The sequence below is a fragment of the Phocoena phocoena genome, chromosome 18, assembly GCF_963924675.1.
Source record: "Phocoena phocoena chromosome 18, mPhoPho1.1, whole genome shotgun sequence".
NCBI classification, from domain to species: Eukaryota; Metazoa; Chordata; class Mammalia; order Artiodactyla; family Phocoenidae; genus Phocoena; species Phocoena phocoena.
The window spans coordinates 959,134-980,594 of record NC_089236.1 but is presented as its reverse complement, the minus strand read 5'-3'; the positions used below and the strand labels follow the sequence as shown (position 1 = coordinate 980,594).

The 21,461-nt window shown below is 48.3% G+C and overlaps 1 protein-coding gene across 1 annotated transcript in view; it reads left to right on the top strand.

Moving 5' to 3' along the window:
- CRYL1 (crystallin lambda 1) overlaps positions 1-21,461 on the top strand; it is a 73,117-nt gene that overhangs the window by 16,904 nt on the left and 34,752 nt on the right. The window contains exon 3 of the mRNA XM_065895970.1: positions 4,141-4,267. Coding sequence (XP_065752042.1) covers positions 4,141-4,267 — 127 coding nt within the window. The remainder of the gene's footprint in view (positions 1-4,140; positions 4,268-21,461) is intronic.

Sequence of the window (21,461 nt, the reverse complement as noted above, 5' to 3'; positions counted from 1 at the left end):
TCTTTTTTTTTTTTGGCGGTACGCGGGCCTCTCACTGTTGTGGCCTCTCCCGTTGCGGAGCACAGGCTCCGGACGCGCAGGCCCAGCGGCCATGGCTCACGGGCCCAGCCGCTCCGCGGCATGTGGGATCTTCCCGGACCGGGGCACAAACCCGCGTCCCCTGCATCGGCAGGCGGACCCCCAACCACTGCGCCACCAGGGAAGCCCCAAGTGGCTTCTATTTTTAATAAAAAGTTTGGTATTTTCCCACTTCAGAGACACTGAAAATGATAAAAATGAGATGAGCGAATGAAAAGAAAGTGTCCGCACAGCATTCCACCGCAGGGGCCGAGGGCACCGCGGCATGTCGTCCCGACGTAACTGGGGCCTTTGTGGAGCATCAGCTTGATGCAGCTGAGCATCCCCGGGCCCTGGGACACGTCTGGCCTGGCCCCTCGTTTCCCAGCTGGCCCCTGCCCTGTGCCTCTGTGATTTAGGATTTTTGTTGGCGGAGGCCAGGTAGACTTGCGTTCATGAGCTTGGTCCTGCCTGGCTCTGCCCTCCCGCTGCATCCTCTCCATTTCCAGCTGCCTCAGTGCCTCAGACCTCAGGGAAGAGGGGGAAGTAGAAAAGCCTGCCCCAGATCCCCTTGGCGCTTCATAACAGGCTGACAGTGGCGCTCCTCGTGGAGTTGGCCGCAGACAGGAAGCAGGCAGTGAGGACAGGGCTACAGGCGGGGTGCAGAGCACAGGACACGAGGAATCCTCTGAAACAGCTCAGTGCCTAGGTGGTTATATTTTAAACAATTTTATTAAGTAAATGCATGCATAAAGACAACTATTAACTAGAGTTTATAACCCAAACCCACAGTCTCCTGTCCCCTGTCCCTACACCAGGGCTTAGGATCTGACCTGGGAACACATCCTGCTGTTTGGGAAATACTTGTGTTTTATTTCTTTGATAAGTTCTTATCTTTTTAAATTAATAAATGTCTGTTTAAAATAAAATCTCAAAAACAGAAGTATACAAAAAGATCACCCATTTTGGACCCTATACTGTTAATTGTTAACATCTTTTCTCCTAACTTTGCTGAAGTTAGGAGCCTTGAGTCCTGGTGCTGGGCTGACCTCTAGAGGTCAGGCTGGGGCACTGCAGCCTCTTAGCGGGCGTTCTTGGCCTCCGAGTAGTGAGTGTGTGAGGCTGAGAAGCCAGCTGAGCGTCGTACCTTTTCCAGGTATTTATGTTCGTCCCCTGCAAAGCTCGAGGCAGAAGTTCTTCCAAAACACTCAATGAAGAATATTGGAACTAGTGTAACTAGATTTTTTGGTTTGTTTGTTTTAGCTGATATACCACAGCTCTTCCAAATCATTTATATGATAAAACTGTCACAGATTCTGTCTCCTTTTAAAAAATTGAAGCCTGAGTCCCCTGCATGGTGATGGCCTGCGAGGGCTTCTTCACGAAGCCGTCCCAGAAGCAGGAGAGGCTGCGTCCGCCTGATGCGTCGTGGACTTGTTCTCTTTGCCTGAAGCTTCTTTTTGGTAAATTAATAAAGAAACCTGTATTTCAGCACATCTTTCCGTTTTCTCACAGTAACAGTAGCAAGAAAGTTTCTCTTCCTCAATTTGTAGCTAAAGCGAAATACAAAATGCACAGCTTTAAGAAAAAAACAGAACAAGGGAGCTGGCCGACCCCTGTGGGCCCTGGTGCCTCAGGAGTACCGGCCTCCCCGGGACAGGGCAGGACAGGACAGGGCAGAACAGGACAAGGCAGGACAGGACAGGACAGGGCAGGACAGGACAGGACAGAAGAGGACAGGACAGGACAGGACAGGACAAAGCAGGACAGGACAGGAGAGGACAGGACAGAGCAGAACAGGACAAGGCAGGACAGGGCAGAACAGGACAAGGCAGGACAGGACAGGACAGGGCAGGACAGGACAGGACAGGAGAGGACAGGACAGGAGAGGACAGGAGAGGACAGGACAGGAGAGGACAGGACAGGAGAGGACAGGACAGAGCAGAACAGGACAAGGCAGGACAGGACAGGACAGGGCAGGACAGGACAGGACAGGACAAAGCAGGACAGGACAGGAGAGGACAGGACAGAGCAGAACAGGACAAGGCAGGACAGGGCAGAACAGGACAAGGCAGGACAGGACAAGGCAGGACAGGACAGGACAAGCAGGGCTGCCCATGGGTTACCTCGGCTCGGGGATGCCCTGCAGACACCGGCCCAGGGCCATCCCTCCTGTCCAGGCCTCACTCACATCATGCCCGGCCTTCCCGTGGTCTCCTGTTCCCGCAGCGCCCGGTGCGGTGACCTGAGACCCAGACCCTCCAGGTAACTGGCCACACTCAAGCCATCGCCCCAACCCAGGGCCTCCCCGACCCCTGGCTGACACCCTGCGCCCAGGAGCGCCAACCCGACTTGTTCCCTCCAAAGGACTCCGACGGCTTAGCGATAAAACCTGTGGCGTGAAAGTGGCTGAGTCACTGGCAGAGAAATCCAGAGAATGTTCTGGAAAGCCTGCACACGTTTGTGCGTGTGCTTACCTTGTGTATTTAACGTGTCGTGAGTTACAGCCACGCAGCCCTGGTCCACATTGCGAGGCGCCTCCTTGTGCCCTTCTCCCCAGGGGCCCACTGAGGCTGAACAACCACTGGTTTCTGGTTTTACCCACCATGGGCCTTATTTCACCCTTTAAAGATTTTTTTTAAAAAGTTTAATTTTAAAATACATATAACATAAGATTTATTGTCTTAATAATTTTTTGGTCCAGTTCAGTGATATTAAGTGCATTCACACTGTTGCACAGCCATCTGTCTCCATCACTCTTGACGTCGTCATCTTGCAAAACGGAGACTCTGTCCCCATTAGACAGCAACCTGCTCCAGCCCCTGGCAGCCCCCACTCTCTCTCTGTCTCTGTGAAGTTGGTTATTCTAGGGACCTCGTACAAGTGGAATCGTACAATACTTGTCCTTTTGTGGCTGGCTTGTTTCACTGATCATAATGTCCTCAAGGTTCATCCATGGTGTTGTAACCGGAAGTGGGGTCCGGCCACTCGCCACTCAAAAGCCGATAAAGAGGCCAGGCTGGTGGAAAGGAAGGTTTGCTTTATTTTGCAGGCCGGCAGCCGGGGTGGGGGGCGGAGGGAGACGGATGCCTGTCCAAAGGCCGACTTCCCCCGCTGACAACCAGGGGGCAAGAGCTTATACAGACAGCTTTTATTCTACCGGCAGAAACAGCACAGGCAGCTCTGACAGTCACCACGATATTGGTCATCGGTGGTCTGACCAGCGTCATTTTGATTGTTTTAGGTACAGTTAACCTTCAGTTCCACATTCGGTTTGCTTCCATCTCTTTGAGGCCAGTTCTCGGAATTGTGGCAGCTTCTGTCATGGCTACAGTCTGGTCATCATGGAGTTAACTTCTTCCACCTGGTGAGGGTTTCAGTATCTACAAGACAGCTCACAGGATAGGCTCAGAGTATTATCTCTATCCCTTAAGGGGGAACTAAAGGTCCTTGGCTATGCTCAATGACTAAACGATTATTTTTTGGTCTCCTTTGACTGTTTTCCTTTGTTTCTGCATTTTCTCACTTCTCTGATTAAACTTATTCTTTGGCTAAAGTTTTTCCACAGACAAAAGGCAGGCTGAGGACATAGCGTCCTGCTGCGTTTCGGTGTAGCCTGTGTCAGGGTTTCCTTCCCTCTTAAGGCTGAATAACATTCCATTGTGTGGTTGTGTATCCATTCATCCGTCTGTGGACATTGGGTTGTTCCCCTCTTTTGGCCACTGAGCAAGGCTGGTATGGACACGGGGGTACAAATATGTGTTTGAGTCCCAGCTTTCAGCTTTTGGGGGTGTACACCCAAAAGTGGAGTCACCAGTTCATCATGGTCCTATTTTTAACTTGTTGAGAAACCACCCAACATCTGCCCCGCTGGCTGCAGCTTTTACGTTCCAGCCGGCAGTGCACAGGGTTGTTTCTCCACATCCCCGCGAGCGCTTGGCTTCTCTCTTCTGTTCACCGTCACCATCCTAATGGGCGTCCCGTGGTTTTGATTTGCATTTCCCTGCCGATGAGTAACGTAGACCTCTGTTTGATTTTGAATTGTTTCCGAATACTCACGGCTCACTCTTCACTGCTTTCCAGAAAAGAGATGAAGTTGCTGGAGCAGTCGGGCTCCCTGAAAGGCTCGCGGGGCGCCGAGGAGCAGCTGTCACTCATCAGCGGTTGTTCCGACATCCGGGAGGCGGTAGAGGGCGCCCTGCACGTCCAGGTGAGTGGGGACACCTGCCCGCCGGGGCTGGAACAGCTGGCCTTCCAGCTCCTTGGGTCAAAGGCAGTCGAAGGCGTGGGCATCGTGTACCTGCAGGTCAGGATGCCGTTCACGTGACAGGAAACATTGTCTTTAACCATCTGGTACATGGGCTCTCGTCAAACCCCCGGGATAGTGTTATCTTTCAGGGGTGTTAGAATGTTTAGCAGAAATACATTTTCTGAACAGCTAACAATGTTATTTTGTTTTTCTTCTAACTGAATGAGAGACTATGTTCATGTTGTCGTATGCAATTGTGTAGAAGCTTAAAGAAATCACCCAAAAGGAACCCTTTCATTTCTTGTGGCATTTGCATTTAGTTTTTCCGACAACGTCACTCGGCAAAAGCAGGCTCTCTGGGGGCCCTGTTCCCACCGCCGAGGATGCTCCAGGCTGAGCGGGAGGTGCCCTCGCAGGGTCCAGCCCACCCGGGCCCACAAGCAGCTCCTGCCCCACTGAGACCCCGGTGTCACCCCGGCTTCTGAAATGTGACACTTGCTGCCCAGGGTTGACGCGGGCTTCGCTCCGGAGCCCCTCACTGTCTGTCCAGTCAGTGATGATGTTTCGTCTGCTCTGTGACGATGGTTGAGGTGAGAATGTGGGAGCAAACCTGGGGCCCGAGCGTGTTTCCTGGTCCGGAGGCCGAGGGCCTGACGCTCCTCCAGTTCACACAGCAAAGGCCTCCATCTCCTCCTGGTCTTTCCACCCGGATCTCGTGACACTGAGGGCTCGGAGGGGCCCCGGCGTCACTGCTTAGCCTTCCGGACGTGGCCCTGAGCGCCCAGGGCTCCTCCCAGCACGGTCCCCGCAGAGGGGGCTTCACGTAGTTAGCTTGTTTTTTTTTCTTTTTGGTTAGCTTGTTTTTAAGGGAAGTGTCTTCTCTTCTGCGACCCTGCTGGAGGAGGGGCATATAGGTTGTGCCGCTCGTGGCGCCAGAAGAGACCCCCTGCAGGGGCGAGGGGACAGGGGACCGAGGGCTCCAGAGCAGACCTCGAGCCACCCGCCCTGCACTGAGCAGCTGAGGGCCTTTCTCTGGCTTCCTGACCCGACCCCTCGTCCTGGTCCGGCGAGGGTGGTTCACCCATGCCTGGGTCATCGTGGTCACATCAGGTGACCCTAATGCAAGGCCAGGCTCCGTTGCCTCCAATGAGAACATCAATAAATTCCTTTTTGGGGTCAATTTAATATATAATATTTACGCGATGGAAATGAAAGTTTATAATGACACATATGATGACCTGACATGTGAACATGTGACCACATGTTAACACTCGTTCAGACTTTTAACGGTGTCTGATTTGGCGGCTGTCTTCACTAAGTGACTTGAGCCTCTTTTTTTAAATTTATTTATTTATTTTATTTTTGGCTGCCTTGGGTCTTGGTTGCTGCACACAGGCTTTTCTCTAGTTGCGGCGAGCAGGGGCTACTCTTCATTGTGGTGCGTGGGCTTCTCATTGCGGTGGCTTCTCTGGTTGCGGAGCACGGGCTCTAGGTGTGTGAGCTTCCGTAGTTGTGGCTCATGGGTTCAGTAGTTGTGGCTCGCGGGCTCTAGAGCGCAGGCTCAGTAGTTGTGGCGCATGGGCTTAGTTGCTCTGCAGAATGTGGGATCTTCCCGGACCAGGGATTGAACCCGTGTCCCCTGCATTGGCAGGCGGATTCTTAACCACTGTGCCACCAGGGAAACCCGCAACTAATGCATCTTAATTTCACCTTATGTTTTCCAAACAAATGAGAAAATAAATCCCCCCAATCAAAACCTGCCTGATGTGATACCATGTGTTTGTTAAGTTATATTAGGTTTCTAACAATCTGGGGATGTTAAACATTTATTTTAAAGAATAAAGAAAGTTTGGGAGAATGCTACTCGGGTCCATTATTCCAAAAATGTTTTAGTACTTTCCTGTATTTGTATTTCTTTCCATTTCTTCTGTTTATTTTCTCTCTTTCTCTAACATACTTAACATTATACTGTGAATAGAATTTTGCCTCACGGTTTTTCTTTAGGACTTTACAACCTTTCTTGCCTTCCTGTCTCTATCAGATAGAAGTATAATTTTTGGACTTAAAAAAAAAAACTGTTATGTTTATCATGTGATATCTAACCTGAGAGAACCTTCCATCTAAAAATGACCTTGGGGCTTCCCTGGTGGCGCAGTGGTTGAGAGTCCGCCTGCCGATGCAGGGGAGACAGGTTTGTGCCCTGGTGCGGGAGGATCCCACATGCCGCGCAGCGGCTGGGCCCTTGAGCCATGGCCGCTGAGCCTCTGCGTCCGGAGCCTGTGCTCTGCAACGGGAGAGGCCACAACAGTGAGAGGCCCGCGTACCGCAAAAAAAATAAAAATAAAAAATATTTTTTAAAAAATAAATTAAATAAAAATGACCTTGAAGCTGAAGGGCCAAGGCCATGGCTGCACCCGCTCCCCGCCAGCCTCATGGCACCTCCCCATCTTAGTGCCCGGAGGCTTCCTGCTAGCCACCCCTTCTTAGCAATTCTTTATGGCTCCCTTTTTCCCAATTATAAAAGGAAAAATTCTCATTGTAGAAAAATTAATCCAGGCTACTTGGAGACTTTTTTTTAATAAAAAGAGAATGATCATTACTTTAGTGAATTGTCCGGAGTCAGGAGGCAGAGCATGTGAATTAATACAAACAATGCTTCCACCACAAACCATCCAGTTGTGGGATTTACTGAGTCCCGAGGGTCACAGCCCCAGAAATCTGAGCGTAGTTCTTTGTGGTCAGTTTGTCTTCTACCCAAACCCCAGCGGGCGGGAGCCTGGGTCAGAAGGTTTCCTAACACTCTGCTGAAATGTGGGAGCGTGCAAGAATGGAACCTGAATTTCTAGAACTTAGTGCAATTTTGAAATCAAATCTTGCCTGGCAAGAGAATCTACCGTGCTGGAAAAATAAGTTTATTCTGAAAAGCCCGTCTAATGCATTGGCTGTTACAGAGCATTAAGGCTCACTAGCTGTGGTACAGAGGCTTCATCTTACCTCTGGAATTTCAGACCTGAGATCAAGGTAGCTGGTAGGAGCCCTGGGAATGGTCATGGAATTAAGTATGAACTTTAAGTGGACTTACCTTACACAAGCAGGGCAGCAGCCGAGATCTAGAAGTAAAAATGATATTTATCCATGTAGATGTGAGAATTTGCATCTGAACCTTACCTGTAAAATTTAGAAAATGCTAGTCTTTTTCTTTTTGGCTGTGTTTGGTCTTCGTTGCTGCGTGCGTGTCCCCTGCATTGGCAGGCGGATTCTTTTTTTTCTTTTCTTTTCTTTTTTTTTAAAGAAGATGTTGGGGGTAGGAGTTTTTATTAATTAGTTAATTTATTTTTGCTGTGTTGGGTCTTCGTTTCTGTGCGAGGGCTTTCTCTAGCTGTGGCAAGTGGGGCCGGTCTTCATCGTGGTGCGCGGGCCCCTCACTATCGCGGGCTCTCTTGTTGTGTAGCACAGGCTCCAGACGCGCAGGCTCAGCAGTTGTGGCTCACGGGCCCAGCCGCTCCGCGGCATGTGGGATCCTCCCAGACCGGGGCTCGAACCCGTGTCCCCCGCATTAGCAGTCAGATTCTAAACCACTGCGCCACCAAGGAAGCCCGGCAGGCGGATTCTTGACCACTGTGCCACCAGGGAAGTCCACGCTAGTCATTTTGGTAAGGACTTGGAGACTGTCAGTAATTACAGGAAGCAGTGTTCACGGTAAATACTACAGTTTAAATGTGTGCCTTTTCTTAAAGAATGCAAGCTTGCTGGACTTTTGGTCTTGGTCCACTGAGGCTCAGAATGATCCTCCTTTTGGTGGGTTGTGGTCGGAGTGGGAGGGTTGTGTTCAAGTATGGCGGGAGCACGTGAGAGCGACCAGCACTGAGAGCGCACAGAAGTGCACATTGAAACTCGAATTTCATTTCTCCTGTTCGTGTGTGTGTGTTTTAATTTGTAAAATCAGGCTGTAATTTACATACAGTAAACTCTGGCAGTTTTAGTGTCCAGTCCTGTGTGTTCTGAGAAATGCGTGAAGTCAGGTCACCCCACCCCCAGCTTTAGAGCATGCCCGTCACCCCACAAAGTCCCCTCCTTCCCCTTTGCCATCAGCCTCCCCTCCCCATCCCCAGGCCCACAGCCACTGCTCTGGTTCTGTCCCTAGAGTTTTGCCTATTCCATAATGTGGTATAAGGTGGAATCACCAGAGCCTGCATGTGCTTTGTTAGATTCATACATACATAGGTCATGAATTAGGAGCTATTGTAAAAGGTACCTTCAAAACTTTTCAACTTCTAATTGCTCGCTGCTAGCAGATAGTAATATAGTTATAGTTAAAAGTGTGTTGTTTAATTTATTTAAATTTGGGAGGATTTTCCATATATCTTTGTTATTGATTTCTAGTTTAAGTCCATTATAGTGCCAAAACATACTTTATGTCACTTCAGTTCCTTTAGCTTGTTGAGGCGTATTTTATAACCAGGATGTAGTCTGTTTTGGTGAATATGCCCTGTGCAGTTGAGAAGAATGTGCATTCTGCTGTTGAGAGGAGTGAACGTAAAGATCAGCTAGGTCATGTGGGTTGGTGGTGTTATTCGGGTCTTTTTTTTTGGCTGGGTTGGGTCTTCATTGCTGCGCGCGGGCTTTCTCTAGTTGTGGCGAGTGGGGGCTACTCTTTGTTGGGGTGCACGGGCTTTTCATTGCGGTGGCTTCTCTTGTTGTGGAGCATGGGCTGTAGGCACGAGGGCTTCAGTAGTTGTGGCACGTGGGCTCAGTAGTTGTGGCTCACGGGCTCTAGAGCGCAGGCTCAGTAGTTGTGGCGCACGGGCTTAGTTGCTCCGCGGCATGTGGGATCTTCCCGGACCAGGGCTCGAACCTGTGTCCCCTGCACTGGCAGGCGGACAGGTGTGAGCTGTGCTCTGTCTGTACCTCCTGGTGGCCTAGGCCCTCCCGCCAGCTCACACTCAGCAGTTTGTTGGGTTTTGGGTTGACGTCTCACCTGCTTTAGTAGTGCCTGCAGTTTTCCTCTGAGCTCTGCCCCAGGGGACAAAGCCTCCAGTCTCTCCTTGGAGAGGCCCGTCTTTCCTTGGATTTCAGGTTATTGGGTTGTTCTGTGATCTCAGCTAGGTCCAAGAAAAGTTACGATTTTGTAATTTATCTGGCTTTTCCTTGTTTTTAGGGTGGGAGTGAAGTTCTCCACTGCTTTCACGTCCCCATAGGGTCTTTATTATCCTTAGTTTTATAAACTGGAACATAATGTTTATATTTAAAATAGGAATAACATTTCTTCAAACATTTTTTGTTGTCCTAAAAATTTCAGAAGTGGTTCACACTTGTTGGAGAAAAAAAAAGAAGCATAAAGTTGTATATGAGGGGGACTTCCCTGGTGGCGCAGTGATTAAGAATCCACCTGCCAATGCAGGGGACACGGGTTCAAGCCCTGGTCTGGGAAGATCCCACGTACCGTGGAGCAACTAAGCCCGTGCACCACAGCTACTGAGCCTGCGCTCTAGAGCCCGCGAGCAACAACTAGTGAAGCCCGCGCACCTAGAGCCTGTGCTCCGCAATAAGAGAAGCCACCGCAATCAGAAGCCCGTGCACCACAGCGCAGCCAAAAATAAATAAATAAATATTTTTAAAAGTTGTATATGAAGTAGAAAGTGAAATCCCTTTTTCCTTCGCTTCCCAACCCCTGGGGGTGAGTATTGTGAAGAGTTTGGAGTTAATTTATCCAGAGTTCTACTACTCTTGTAATCATATATTACAGACTTAACATTTTCATAATAGGAATCCTATTATGATATAATGTTTCACGACTTGATTTTTGTACTTAATAGTACATTATGATTGTTTTTTTCCATGTCCTTGTATACTGATCTACTTAGTCGTGTATTTTCTATAGGTTAGGAAATCATTCATTTGTACACTGTTCAATTATTAGCTAAATAACATGTTTTCACAGTTGAACATTAATGTTTAGAAATAAAACAGTTTAACACATTGAAATAATCTTTATAGTTTGAAGATTAAGAATACAAAGTAAGGCACTGTACATGGTATTTTCTGGGCCCCTGAAAGTTTGTGTGCTAATAAGGTTTAATATACGGGTCGGCAAATTTTTAAAGAGTAAAAGGCCAGCTAGTAAATGTTTTAGGCCTTGAGGCTGAGTACAGCCTCTTGCATATTTTACAGTCCTTCAAAAATGTAAAAGCCATTCTTGGCTGTGGGCCATGGACTGAGTTGGCCTGGGTCATAGTCTGCTGACCCTGCTCCAATATGTTGGAGACGTTTTCTTTCCCCAATATTGAGGACTGGCTTCGGATAGGGAAAGACTTTCACCAGTCAGCCTGGCTAGAGGCTCTGGGGGCCTTTCTGCCCTTTTCTGGAGATCTTATCTGTCTGTAATTCCCGTTAGCAGTTTGCCTCGTCCTCTCCTGCTCCCCCTGGTGTCCATGTGCGGCACTGCAGGGTCTCTGGCGCCTCAATGAGCTGTTCCAGAGTCCCCTTTGTTCTCAGTGGCCCCCAGGCATCCAAGGTGTGCCATCCCCGTCAGCGCTGAGAGTCAGGTAGACTGAAACCAGCCCCTCGCAGCCCACGAAAGCAGGCATGTGGGTGTGCAGCGTCCTCCCGAGGAGAAGCTGTGGGTTGGGCTTTTCCTTCTGGTCCTGAGCGTGACGGCTTAGGGGAGGGGTCTCGTAGATGACACCCACTTCCATGCACTTGTTCTTGGCTTTGCGCCCGCCTGGTCCTGCGACTTCCTAAGTGGCTTCTGGAGTTCTCACAAAGGCTTTCTGGGCTGAGGTTGTTGCTACGATTTTGTCTCCGGGGCTTCCTATCCCACCGTCTTGATGATGTCACTGTAAGAGTTGCACAACAGAAGAGACAGATCTGGGCATCGGGGATGCCATGCCACGCCATGGCCCGAAGTGAGCTCGTCTGTACACGCCTGTCTTGTGCGCTTTCTCTGCGAGGCCCCTGCGTAGGTGGGATTCGGTCGATGGAAATCAAATGCCGTTTAGAAAACGGTGATCTTACTGCTGCTTTGCAGTATTTTACTTTGACAAAGGAAACTTGGTTGATTATCGCCGTGTATCATTCTTCTGTGTTTTGAGTTACATTTCTAAGGGCAGGTTCATTAAAAAATGGAACCACGAGGTGTAGGCCCCTTTCTGGCCCTTGGTGGCTTGTTGCTGGCCTTGTGAATTCCCGGCCATTAAGAGCAGCTCATTAAGACAGTGGGTTTCAGGCTCACCAGCATTGGGTACATTGATCTTTAAGATGCTTATTGAATTGATTAATGAAAACAGGCATTTCATTATCCACATTTGTAACAACAAACGTGTCATTGTCCCAACGTTGACATTTTTAATTTGGTTCCAAAATTACTGTGAAACTGAATAAGTGACCCTACTTCCCCCTAAACTTAAAAAAATAGAAGCTCAGATCTTCGTGCCCCGGTCCGGGAGGATCCCACGTGCCGCGGAGCAGCTGGGCCCTTGGGCCATGGCCGCTGGGCCTGCACATCCGGAGTCTGTGCTCCGCAACGGGAGAGACCACAGCAGTGAGAGGCCCACGTACCGCGAAAAAAAAAAAAAGAGCACTGCAGGACTCTTTTGGAAAGATGGGGGTGGCGACATTATAACAAAAACTGGAGAGCTGACATAATGTTGACTGTATATAATATAAATCTAGATAGAAATCTAGATATCTATATGTATCTAAACCTTTCTTTATATAGACCGAAACTTAATTCTCCCTTATGCCTTAGAAGTTGTAGGTTGCTGAATTAATACTCAAAGTCAAAATAAGCATGTGTCTAATATAAACATATTTATTTTATGAAATCTGTTAGGTGGAGTATGTAGATACCAACTAAGGAAATAATTTTCAATCTTATTGCTCAGTTAAAAACATGGTAAGTCCATTTGAAAGTGGCCATGGCATGCATATTTAATGCTTGGGAAATAGTAAATACTTTTGCAATTGTAATGTTAGCCTCTAGTTATTTTCCCCAAAGTGTTTTCCCTTTTTGCTCTTGGTGGTGGGTGGTCATTGTTGACCAAGAACCTTAGGTACAATACAGCACGTCATGGGGTCCTGCATTTCTCAGAGGTATATTGTAAGGCATATGAGGGAATCTGGGAATTTAATATTACAAAACACCCAGGAACACCTGGGGCATAACTCTGTGCTGGTGAAAGTCCAGGGGCCCAGCATCCTGCCGCAGGAGCCTTGGGGGCCCCGGGCTGGCATTTGTTTCCCCCCAGCTCTCAGGCCCCTGCTGTTCCTGGTGCCACAGGCATCCAGGGCTCAGAGCTGCTTACTCTGAGCCACCGCGGTGTTTATTTTCATCTGAAAGTCAATATTCAAAGGCTTGTTGCCCAGCGTATCTGTTTGAACAACTGGGGAAACGGTCAAAAGGTTTCTTTCAAGTTGGTGGCTGTCACCTTCGAGGAGCTGGGTTGTGCTGTGTCAGACCCGGCCGCCCAGGGCAGCGCGGCCTGCCTGGCACTCAGGAGCTTGGTCGCCAGCACGCACTAGCCGCACCTTTGTGCGAGGGACTGAGCTCCTGTCGTCCTGGCCGAGCTTCCCCTGGCCCACGGTGTGTGTTGCAATCGGGCGGGGAGCCTGCGAGGGGTGGTGACTCAGCCAGGCCAAGGCGGAGGCCTTCCTGGAGGAGGTGCTTTCACGCTTGGAACACTTTATGGCATCCCTTCCTGCTGTTAATCCGTGTGTTACGGGGAGTGTCGGGGCTTTCTTGAGTTGCTTCAGCTGAGCCACTGCCTCTCATCACGTGAGCTGCTGGTGGTGTGAGGGCTTGTCCCCTCCAGGGGAGGCCCCCGCACTGAGCGGCCCCCATGTGCCAGTGTGGCTCTGGGGCCGGACCCGTGGCTGAGGAGGGGCTGGGGTTTTGGCTGGGAGGGCTTGGGGGGAGGGGGAGTTTCCTGTGTCCCCCGTGGGCACAGCTGGTCTCGGCAGCCCGGGCCCCCCTGCACCTGAGGGGCAGGAGGCTGTGTTTATTCCAAGTCGTCCTCCTTTCCTCTTGTTCTTTCCTAAACTGACCCTTGGAATACTTGGTTTGTCTTTGGGAAAGTGTTACTAGTGACAGTCATTTATATGGGTGGAATTCCATGCAGTAATTATGCATAAAGCCAGTTGGTTATGGAAAAAGTGCAGGAAAGTATGAAACACACGTTGTCACTGCCTTACAACCCTGACTCTTTTCTGCCCTTAAATGGAGCAATTCTCAGCAGCTGTGGCTGAGGTCCAACTGTTGCTCTTTGTAGAATTCAGGGCCACATACCCACCATGCTTTTTCGTTTGTACCCTGATATACATATATTTTTGAAACAAATTTATTTTATTTATTTATTTATTTTTGGCTGCATTGGGTCTTCGTTGCTGTGCGCAGGCTTTCTCTAGTTGCAGTGAGCGGGGGCTACTCTTCGTTGCGGTGCACGGGCTTCTCATTGCGGTGGCTTCTCTTGTTGCGGAGCATGGGCTCTGGGCACGTGGGCTTCAGTAGTTGTGGCACACTAGCTCAGTGGTTGTGGCTTGTGGGCTCAGTAGTTGTGGCGCACGGGCTTAGTTGCTCCGCAGCATGTGGGATCTTCCCGGACCAGGGCTCAAACCTGTGTCCCCTGCATTGGCAGGCAGATTCTTAACCAGTGCGCCACCAGGGAAGCCCCTGCACCCCGATATTTTTATTAACTGTCTGCTGTCTCCCTCACCTCTAAATAGGGAATCCCCTTCTTCAGAGATTAAGAGATGGAAACTGATGTCTTTTATGAAGAGCATTGAGAGTACAACTGAATTACCCTGTGACTTAGGTCCAATTAACCAGATATGTTTTGGGTACTTTCCTGAGACGTTATTCCTGAAATGTTAGAATAGGTGAGAGTCATTGTTCTAAAAATGAGTTATCTTGAGTCCTGCCACCCTCACAAATTACCTGTTTCTGTTTTTCGCTTTCTTTTGATCCTTACGGAATTTTGTGAAACTTTATATTGTGTTTCCCCACCCCCACCTAAACCGAGGGTCTTGTTCTACGTTCCGTTCCTGCTTCTGGGATAGAGACCGTGTTACTGTCAGGTCAGTGGTGCGGGTGCTGGGCATTGGGCTTGGTCCCGTGGCTGTGTGGCCCCCATCCCGTGAGGTCACAAGAGCCGTCAGCACAGAGGCCCCGGGCGGTACCAACGGCTGAATCTGGCCACATACAGTTTAAAAACAAAATTTCTTGAATGGCTCACTGATGTTTGAAGGTCAGGATACTTTCACGTACAGCGTAGTTTTCTAGTGGCTCTTTAGAACCTGATCATCCGGCAACTGTGAGACTGTTCCCGTTGCACCCTGTGCTTCCTTGTAATTTATTTTTTATTTAAAAAAATTTTTTTTTAATTTAATTTTTATTAAAAAAATTTTTTTTTAAATTTTGGCTGTGCCGGGTCTTGGTCACGGCATGCGGGATCTTTGTTGCAGCACGTGGGATATTTAGTTGTGGCACACGAGCTCTTAGTTGCGGCATGCATGTGGGATCTAGCTCCCTGGCCAGGGATCAAACCCGGGCCCCCTGCATTGGGAGTGCGGAGTCTCACCCACTGGACCACCAGGGAGATCCCCCGGTGCTTCCTTAGTCCTAGGCCCCAGGTCATTTTCATGGTTTTGCACTGTTTTCCTTAGAATGGAGAGGAAAGTGAAGTATCTCTTATATCCGTGTCTCAGGAAAACAGAAACTAGATTGGAGACGAAGGATTTCCCACCATGTGGCTTAGCTCACGTGCTCCCTGTCTGAGCTGGGGGGACCCCTGTGTTGTTCGCTCCCTCCCGTCCCCCATCCCTGCAGGCCCAGGTCTCACCCCCGGATCCTGACATCCTGACCGTCTTGATGGCACGAAGAGGCACAGAGTGAGTCCAGAGACAGGTTCCAGCTTCCAGGCGCTCCTGCCCGTCCCCCTCCCTCCCCTCCCCTGCCCGACGCCCCTGTCCTGGACCCTCCTTTCCCCAGCGACCAAGACCCACGCTGCCCACACCCGGGGACTGGGGAGCGTTCCAGTACCGTCAGCCCCTCCTCCACGCCGGGGGCCGCCCAGCCATCCAGCCCGATCGTAAAGGAAGCACGTTTTTCTTACATTCATGTGAGTGGCTAGAGTGTACGATTAAGCATTGACCTTCTGTCCTGTATGGCAGGTGTACCATCAGACACACACACGTGCGCGTGCACACACACACACACACGGCCTTTGACGCACACCACCTTATTTTCTCATCAGAAGTATTTACCAGTCTCTCCCTGTGCAGAGTCCTGAGTTCCGTTTCCCTGATCACTTGAGAGGTTGGATACTTGAGCTGCTCCCCCTTCCCTCTTCCTTGGTTTTCTGGTGAAGTAACTGTCGTACTCTTTGCCCATTTAACAAAATACTGTAACTTTTCTTTACTGATTTGTAGCAATTATTTAAAAACTTTAGGTACAAAATCCTTTATTTTAATATTTAATCACAGTTTCCAGGCTGTGTTGCTTGGTTTATGCTGTCTTTTTATGAACATACTTTTTTTTTTGTTTTTGCGGTACGCGGGCCTCTCACTGTTGTGTCCTCTCCCGTCGCGGAGCACAGGCTCCGGACGCGCAGGCCCAGCAGCCATGGCTCACGGGCCCAGCCGCTCCGCGGCATGTGGGATCCTCCCGGACCGGGGCACGAACCCGTGTCCCCTGCATCGGCAGGCGGACTCTCAACCACTGCGCCAGGGAAGCCCCATTTTCTTCTTGAGTAAAACTAAGCACCGTGTGTCTTAACAAACTTCTGCTACAATGGCTGGAAAGTTGCAGAGCATGAACCAATTTGTACAGTGATCTGACTTTTCAGGGAAAATGTGGAAAAAACACAGGTGCCAATAAATGATTACCTCCTGGAGGTGGAGTTTTGTGAGGTTTGTCTTTTTCCTTGGTCATATTTTCTAAATTTTCAGCAATGAACATGTATTACTTTCGTGGTAATAAAACACGCGGATTCTGTGGCAGGTTCGTTGGGGGCACCTGAGGGTGTAGTGGTCAAGACCCGGCCCTGGGAGACCGACAGACATGGGTTCAGGTCCTGCTTCTGTTTCTTCCTAGTTACACGAGCTTTGGCAAGTTCTCAGCTCTGCGCAAATCAGCTCTCACATTTCTAAAACATGTGTAATACGTGAAGATATTTAAAAATTTAAAAAATTTTTTGGCTGCGTTGGTTCTTCATTGCTGCGCGTGGGCTTTCTCTGGTTGCGGCGAGCAGGGGCTACTCTTCATGGCGGTGCGTGAGCTTCTCATCGCTGTGGCTTCTCTTGTCGCGGAGCACGGGCTCTAGGTGCACGGGCTTCAGTAGTTGTGGCTTGCGGGCTCTAGAGCGCAGGCTCAGTAGTTGTGGTGCACGGGCTTTGTTGCTCCACGGCATGTGGGATCTTCCCGGACCCAGGGCTCGAACCTGTGTCCCCTGCAATGGCAGGCGGATTCTTAACCACTGCGCCACCAAGTCCCTGAACACACTTTTTAAAGTGGCTTTTGAGAGATTTGCACGGTGAGTTTTGGTTGTAGCCGTTGGCAGAATGGATGCTGGTTGCTACTTTGTTAGCAGGTGTCCCTGGGCCCAGAATCGCCCGGCCCGTGAGGCCACTGCAGGCCCCGCGTGGCTGGAGCACTTGAAACAATGCTGGTCAAACTGACACAGGTGTAAAATCCCCACTGGATTTCAAAGACTTGCTAAGGAAAAAAGAAAAGAATGTAAAATATCTCAATAACTTTTAGTGCCAATTATATGCTGAAATGACAATATCTGGGTATATTCAGTTAAGTAAAATATGTTGGTAAAACTAAGTTCACCGATTTCTTTTTGCTTTCTTAATGTGGCTACTAGAAAACTGAGAACTGCCTACATAACTCATGTTGCTTTTCCACTGGGCGGCTGGTCTGGAGCATGAGCCTGCCTGGCCCTGAACTGGATCACTTGTCTTGGTCCCTCCTGTTCCCCTGGGCAGGGCCTGCCCTTTTGGTTACTGTTTAAAGGGAAGTAAGCACTTGTTTTACTTCCCTTTGCACATCTGACCAAGTCTCTGCCTCGCACTGTGCTTCTGCTGGCACGTTTGTTTCCAGACCTTGGGGAATACGTTTGAGTGAATTATCTGTGAACGTGCTGTATGGCACTATATTGACGATGCTGCTGATTGTAAGACATCTTGCAACGTGAGAACCGTTAAGGAAAAAACGTGCAAATTAGAAGATGACACAGCATGATCTAACCCTTGACCTATTTGGTGCTTTGAGTTTCTTCCTCTAGTTCATTTGCAAATGAATGAATCAAAATATTCTGTAACTTTTTGAAAAGACCTTTAGCATTATTGACTCAGTGTCCAGGAAGTTGAAGAGTCCGGCTTTGGAGGGGGACTGCCTGACCCAGCTTCTCAGTGCCTCGGCCTCGGCCTCTGTAAAGTGAGGTGATGGCGGAACCTACAGCTGCTCCGTCGTCATGAGACCTGCGTGAGCATCTGTGAATTAAAGCAGCGCCTCTCGTGTCAGCACCTGAGCAGCGCCTGGCACGGAGCAAAGCCCGGCAAAGAGGGACCATCCTGCAGTCCTTGTGTGTGTGTGTGGGGGGGGGGGTGAATCCCCATTTACAGACCAGGGAACCAAACCGACCAAGGTTACACGTGCAGTGAGCGCCAGGTCAGGATTTATCTTCTCGTATCAGACTGGATTTCTGAGCTAGAAGCGAATGTAACGTCTCTGGCTCAGTTCAGTGCCACAGGCTCTAGCGATGTATTTCCCACCATGATCCAAGAATTGGATGCATGTTGCATTTCATGTGAACTCGCTTCCACATCAGCTGTCCTCACAGAGTTAGAGAGACCGGCTTAGGTGGGCAGGGAAACTGACGTCCTTCCAACAGGAACAGGTGGCACTCAGTCCCAGGAAGGACACCTAGAGTGGCCCGGACCTTCTGATTTTTCACATTAACCAAGCAAGTGAGAAGTTGGAATTTTTATTTCCGATTTTTAAATCTTGGCTCAGATTTTCTTATCACATTGTGATTACGTGTGACCTCTGGTTACAATCTGGGCTAAATGTTAATTCTGATTGACGTTAACATTACCTTGGAGAACCTTCATGAGTATTTTCTTCCTGATCACTTTTACTTCCTTCAGAGACGTTTTTCTGGGGCTGGTGGATACGTAAGTAACACAGTTGTTTTGACAGTGACTTAAGGAGTGTTAGACTTTTCTTTTTTTTAAATTTTATTTATTTATTTATTTGGCTGTGCCGGGTCTTAGTTATGGCGTGCGGAATTCTTAGTTGCAGTGTATGGACTCCTAGCTGTGGGATGCATGTGGCATCTGGTTCCCTGACCAGAGATCGAACCCGGACCCCCTGCATTGGGAACAGGGAGTCTTAACCACTGGACCACCAGGGAAGTCTCTGTGTTAGAGTTTTATATCCAGTCTTTATTACAAAAACACATTTTAGGTAGGAGGAGGTCTAGGAAAGACTTATCTCTCCTTAACGTAGACGTAAAAATCCTTAGCAGAACTAATAAGAACCTGCTGTATAGAAAAAAATAAATAAAATAAAATTCAAAGAATCCTTAACAGAATGTTAGCAAATCAAATCTAAAAAAATACAAAGAGAATTATATATCATGACCAAGTGGGATTTATCCCAGGTATGCAAGGCTGGTTCAGTACTTGAAAATAAATTAATGTAATCCATTACAATGCACTGCTACCATTTTTGCTTTGGGTGTTCACTTATATTTTAGAGCAACTGAAAACAAAACATTGATTTTACCTTTGTTTACCCATTTCCAGTGTTCTTCATTTCTTTGTATAAATCCAGTTTTCTGTCTGGTTACTTTTTTCCTTCTGCCTGCAGACTTTCCTTTAAAATTTGTTCCTATTCATAGATTCACAGGTTGGCTGGGAACGAATTCCCTAAATTGTTCTTCTCAGAAAAGTTTTTGTTTCTTCATTTCTGAAAATATTTCTGAAATATTTTTACTGGCTATAGCATTCTGAGTTAGCGGGGTTTTTCTTTCAGCACTTAAAAATATCACCCCATGACTTTCCATCTTCTATGATCTCTCACAAAAAGTCTTGCAACTCTTTTTTTTTTTTTTGCGGTACACGGGCCTCTCAGTGTTGTGGCCTCTCCCGTCGCGGAGCGCAGGCTCCGGACGCGCAGGCTCAGCGGCCATGGCTCACGGGCCCAGCCGCTCCGCGGCACGTGGGATCTTCCCGGACCGGGGCACGAACCCGCGTCCCCTGCATCGGCAGGCGGACTCTCAACCACTGCGCCACCAGGGAAACCCCTGTTGCAACTCTTCATTTTGTTTCTGTATATATTAAGTGACTTTTTCTCTGACTGCCTTCAGTATTTCTCTGTCTTCAATATTCAGCAATTTGAATATGATATACCTAGATGTGTGTGGATTCGGGGGTAAAGAGGGGTACTTACCCAGCTTTGTGTTGTCTGAGCTTCTTGCCTATGTGATTTGGGACTTTCATTAGTTCCGGAATGTTCTTATGATTTCTTTGAATGTTTTCTTCTGCCCCGTTCCCTGTCTGTAGAAACTTCGGGATTTCAGTTACACATATGTTAGATCATTTGATATTTTTCCTGCAGGTCTTGCATGTTTTATATGCACTTCTCTGACGTTTTGCTCTTTGTTTTTCACTTTGGATGATCTCCTTTGGCTGATCTTTAAGGTCACTGATTCTTTCCCAACTGCGTCGAGTCTACCGATAAGTCAGTCAGAGGCAACCTTCATCTTTGTTCCTTTGTTTTTCATTTTTAGCATCTCTTTGATATTCTCTTCTAGTTTCTATTTCTCTGCTAAAATTACCCGTATGATATTGTCCACAATTTCCCTTTAGAGCCTTTAGTGTATTAATCATTTAAAATTTGATGTCAGATTATACCACCATCTGAATCATATCTGAGTCTGATTCTAATGATCACTTTGTCTCCTGGGTGTGCACTTTTTTGTAGCCTCACAATTTTTTGTTTTGGAAAGTCAGACATCCTGAGTAGGACGGCAGATCCATGCCTGGGATTTGGCCTTTCCTCCTGTGAGGCTTTTGTTTTTTTTTTACATCTTTATTGGAGTATAATTGCTTTACAATGGTGTGTTCGTTTCTGCTTTATAACAAAGTGAATCAGTTATACATATACATATGTCACCGTATCTCCTCCCTCTTGTGTCTCCCTCCCTCTCACCCTCCCTATCCCACCACTCCAGGCAGTCACAAAGCACCGAGCTGATCTCCCTGTGCTATGCGGCTGCTTCCCACTAGCTATCTACCTTACGTTTGGTCGTGTATATATGTCCATGCCTCTCTCTCGCTTTGTCACAGCTCACCCTTCCCCTCCCCATATCCTCAAGTCCATTCTCTAGTAGGTCTGTGTCTTTATTTCTGTCTTACCCCTAGGTTCTTCATGACATTTTTTTTTCTTAAATTCCATATATATGTGTTAGCATACGGTATTTGTTTTTCTCTTTCTGACTTACTTCACTCTGTATGACAGACTCTAGGTCCATCCACCTCATTACAAATAGGCTTTTATTGTGAGGACTTGAGCTAATCTAGTTAGGAGTTGGGCAAGCTTTAAGGTTTGTAAATTGCTATAGTCACCTTTGGCGCATACAGGTTTCAAATTCCTTTAGCAATACCTTGTGTTTAAGATGAGGACTGCTGGCCAGAGGGCTTTTCCCTCAATATCGTTCAGTCTTCCCTTTGCACTGCCCTCGGAGAGGATCTCTTTCCATGTTCCTGCCCTGTCCCTTCCCAGAAGTATTCTTCTGTTACTCGTTACTTAATCCTTGCTAGCCTGGGGAAGGGTCTTTCCTAGGGGCTCTGATAAGCCTTAGTTTCAGGCAGGCGCTGTGTCCCTGGGGCTTGGGGATGGGAGGTGGGGTGGAGGGGAGAGATAAGGGGGGACCTAGCATGCATTCCTTTTCCTCCCCCAGGGATAAGGGTTTTTATTTCAGTTCCCTTCCCCCACCTACAGTGGGTTTTCAGTAATGGTAGGTTTTTTGTGCTTTTGTCTCCAGTCATTTCAGTGAATTAAGAGGTATTTGTATCACATATTGAATGAGTCAGATGTTGAACCACAGTTGTTCCCGATTATTCCTTTAGAGTTTTCTTGTTGACATTT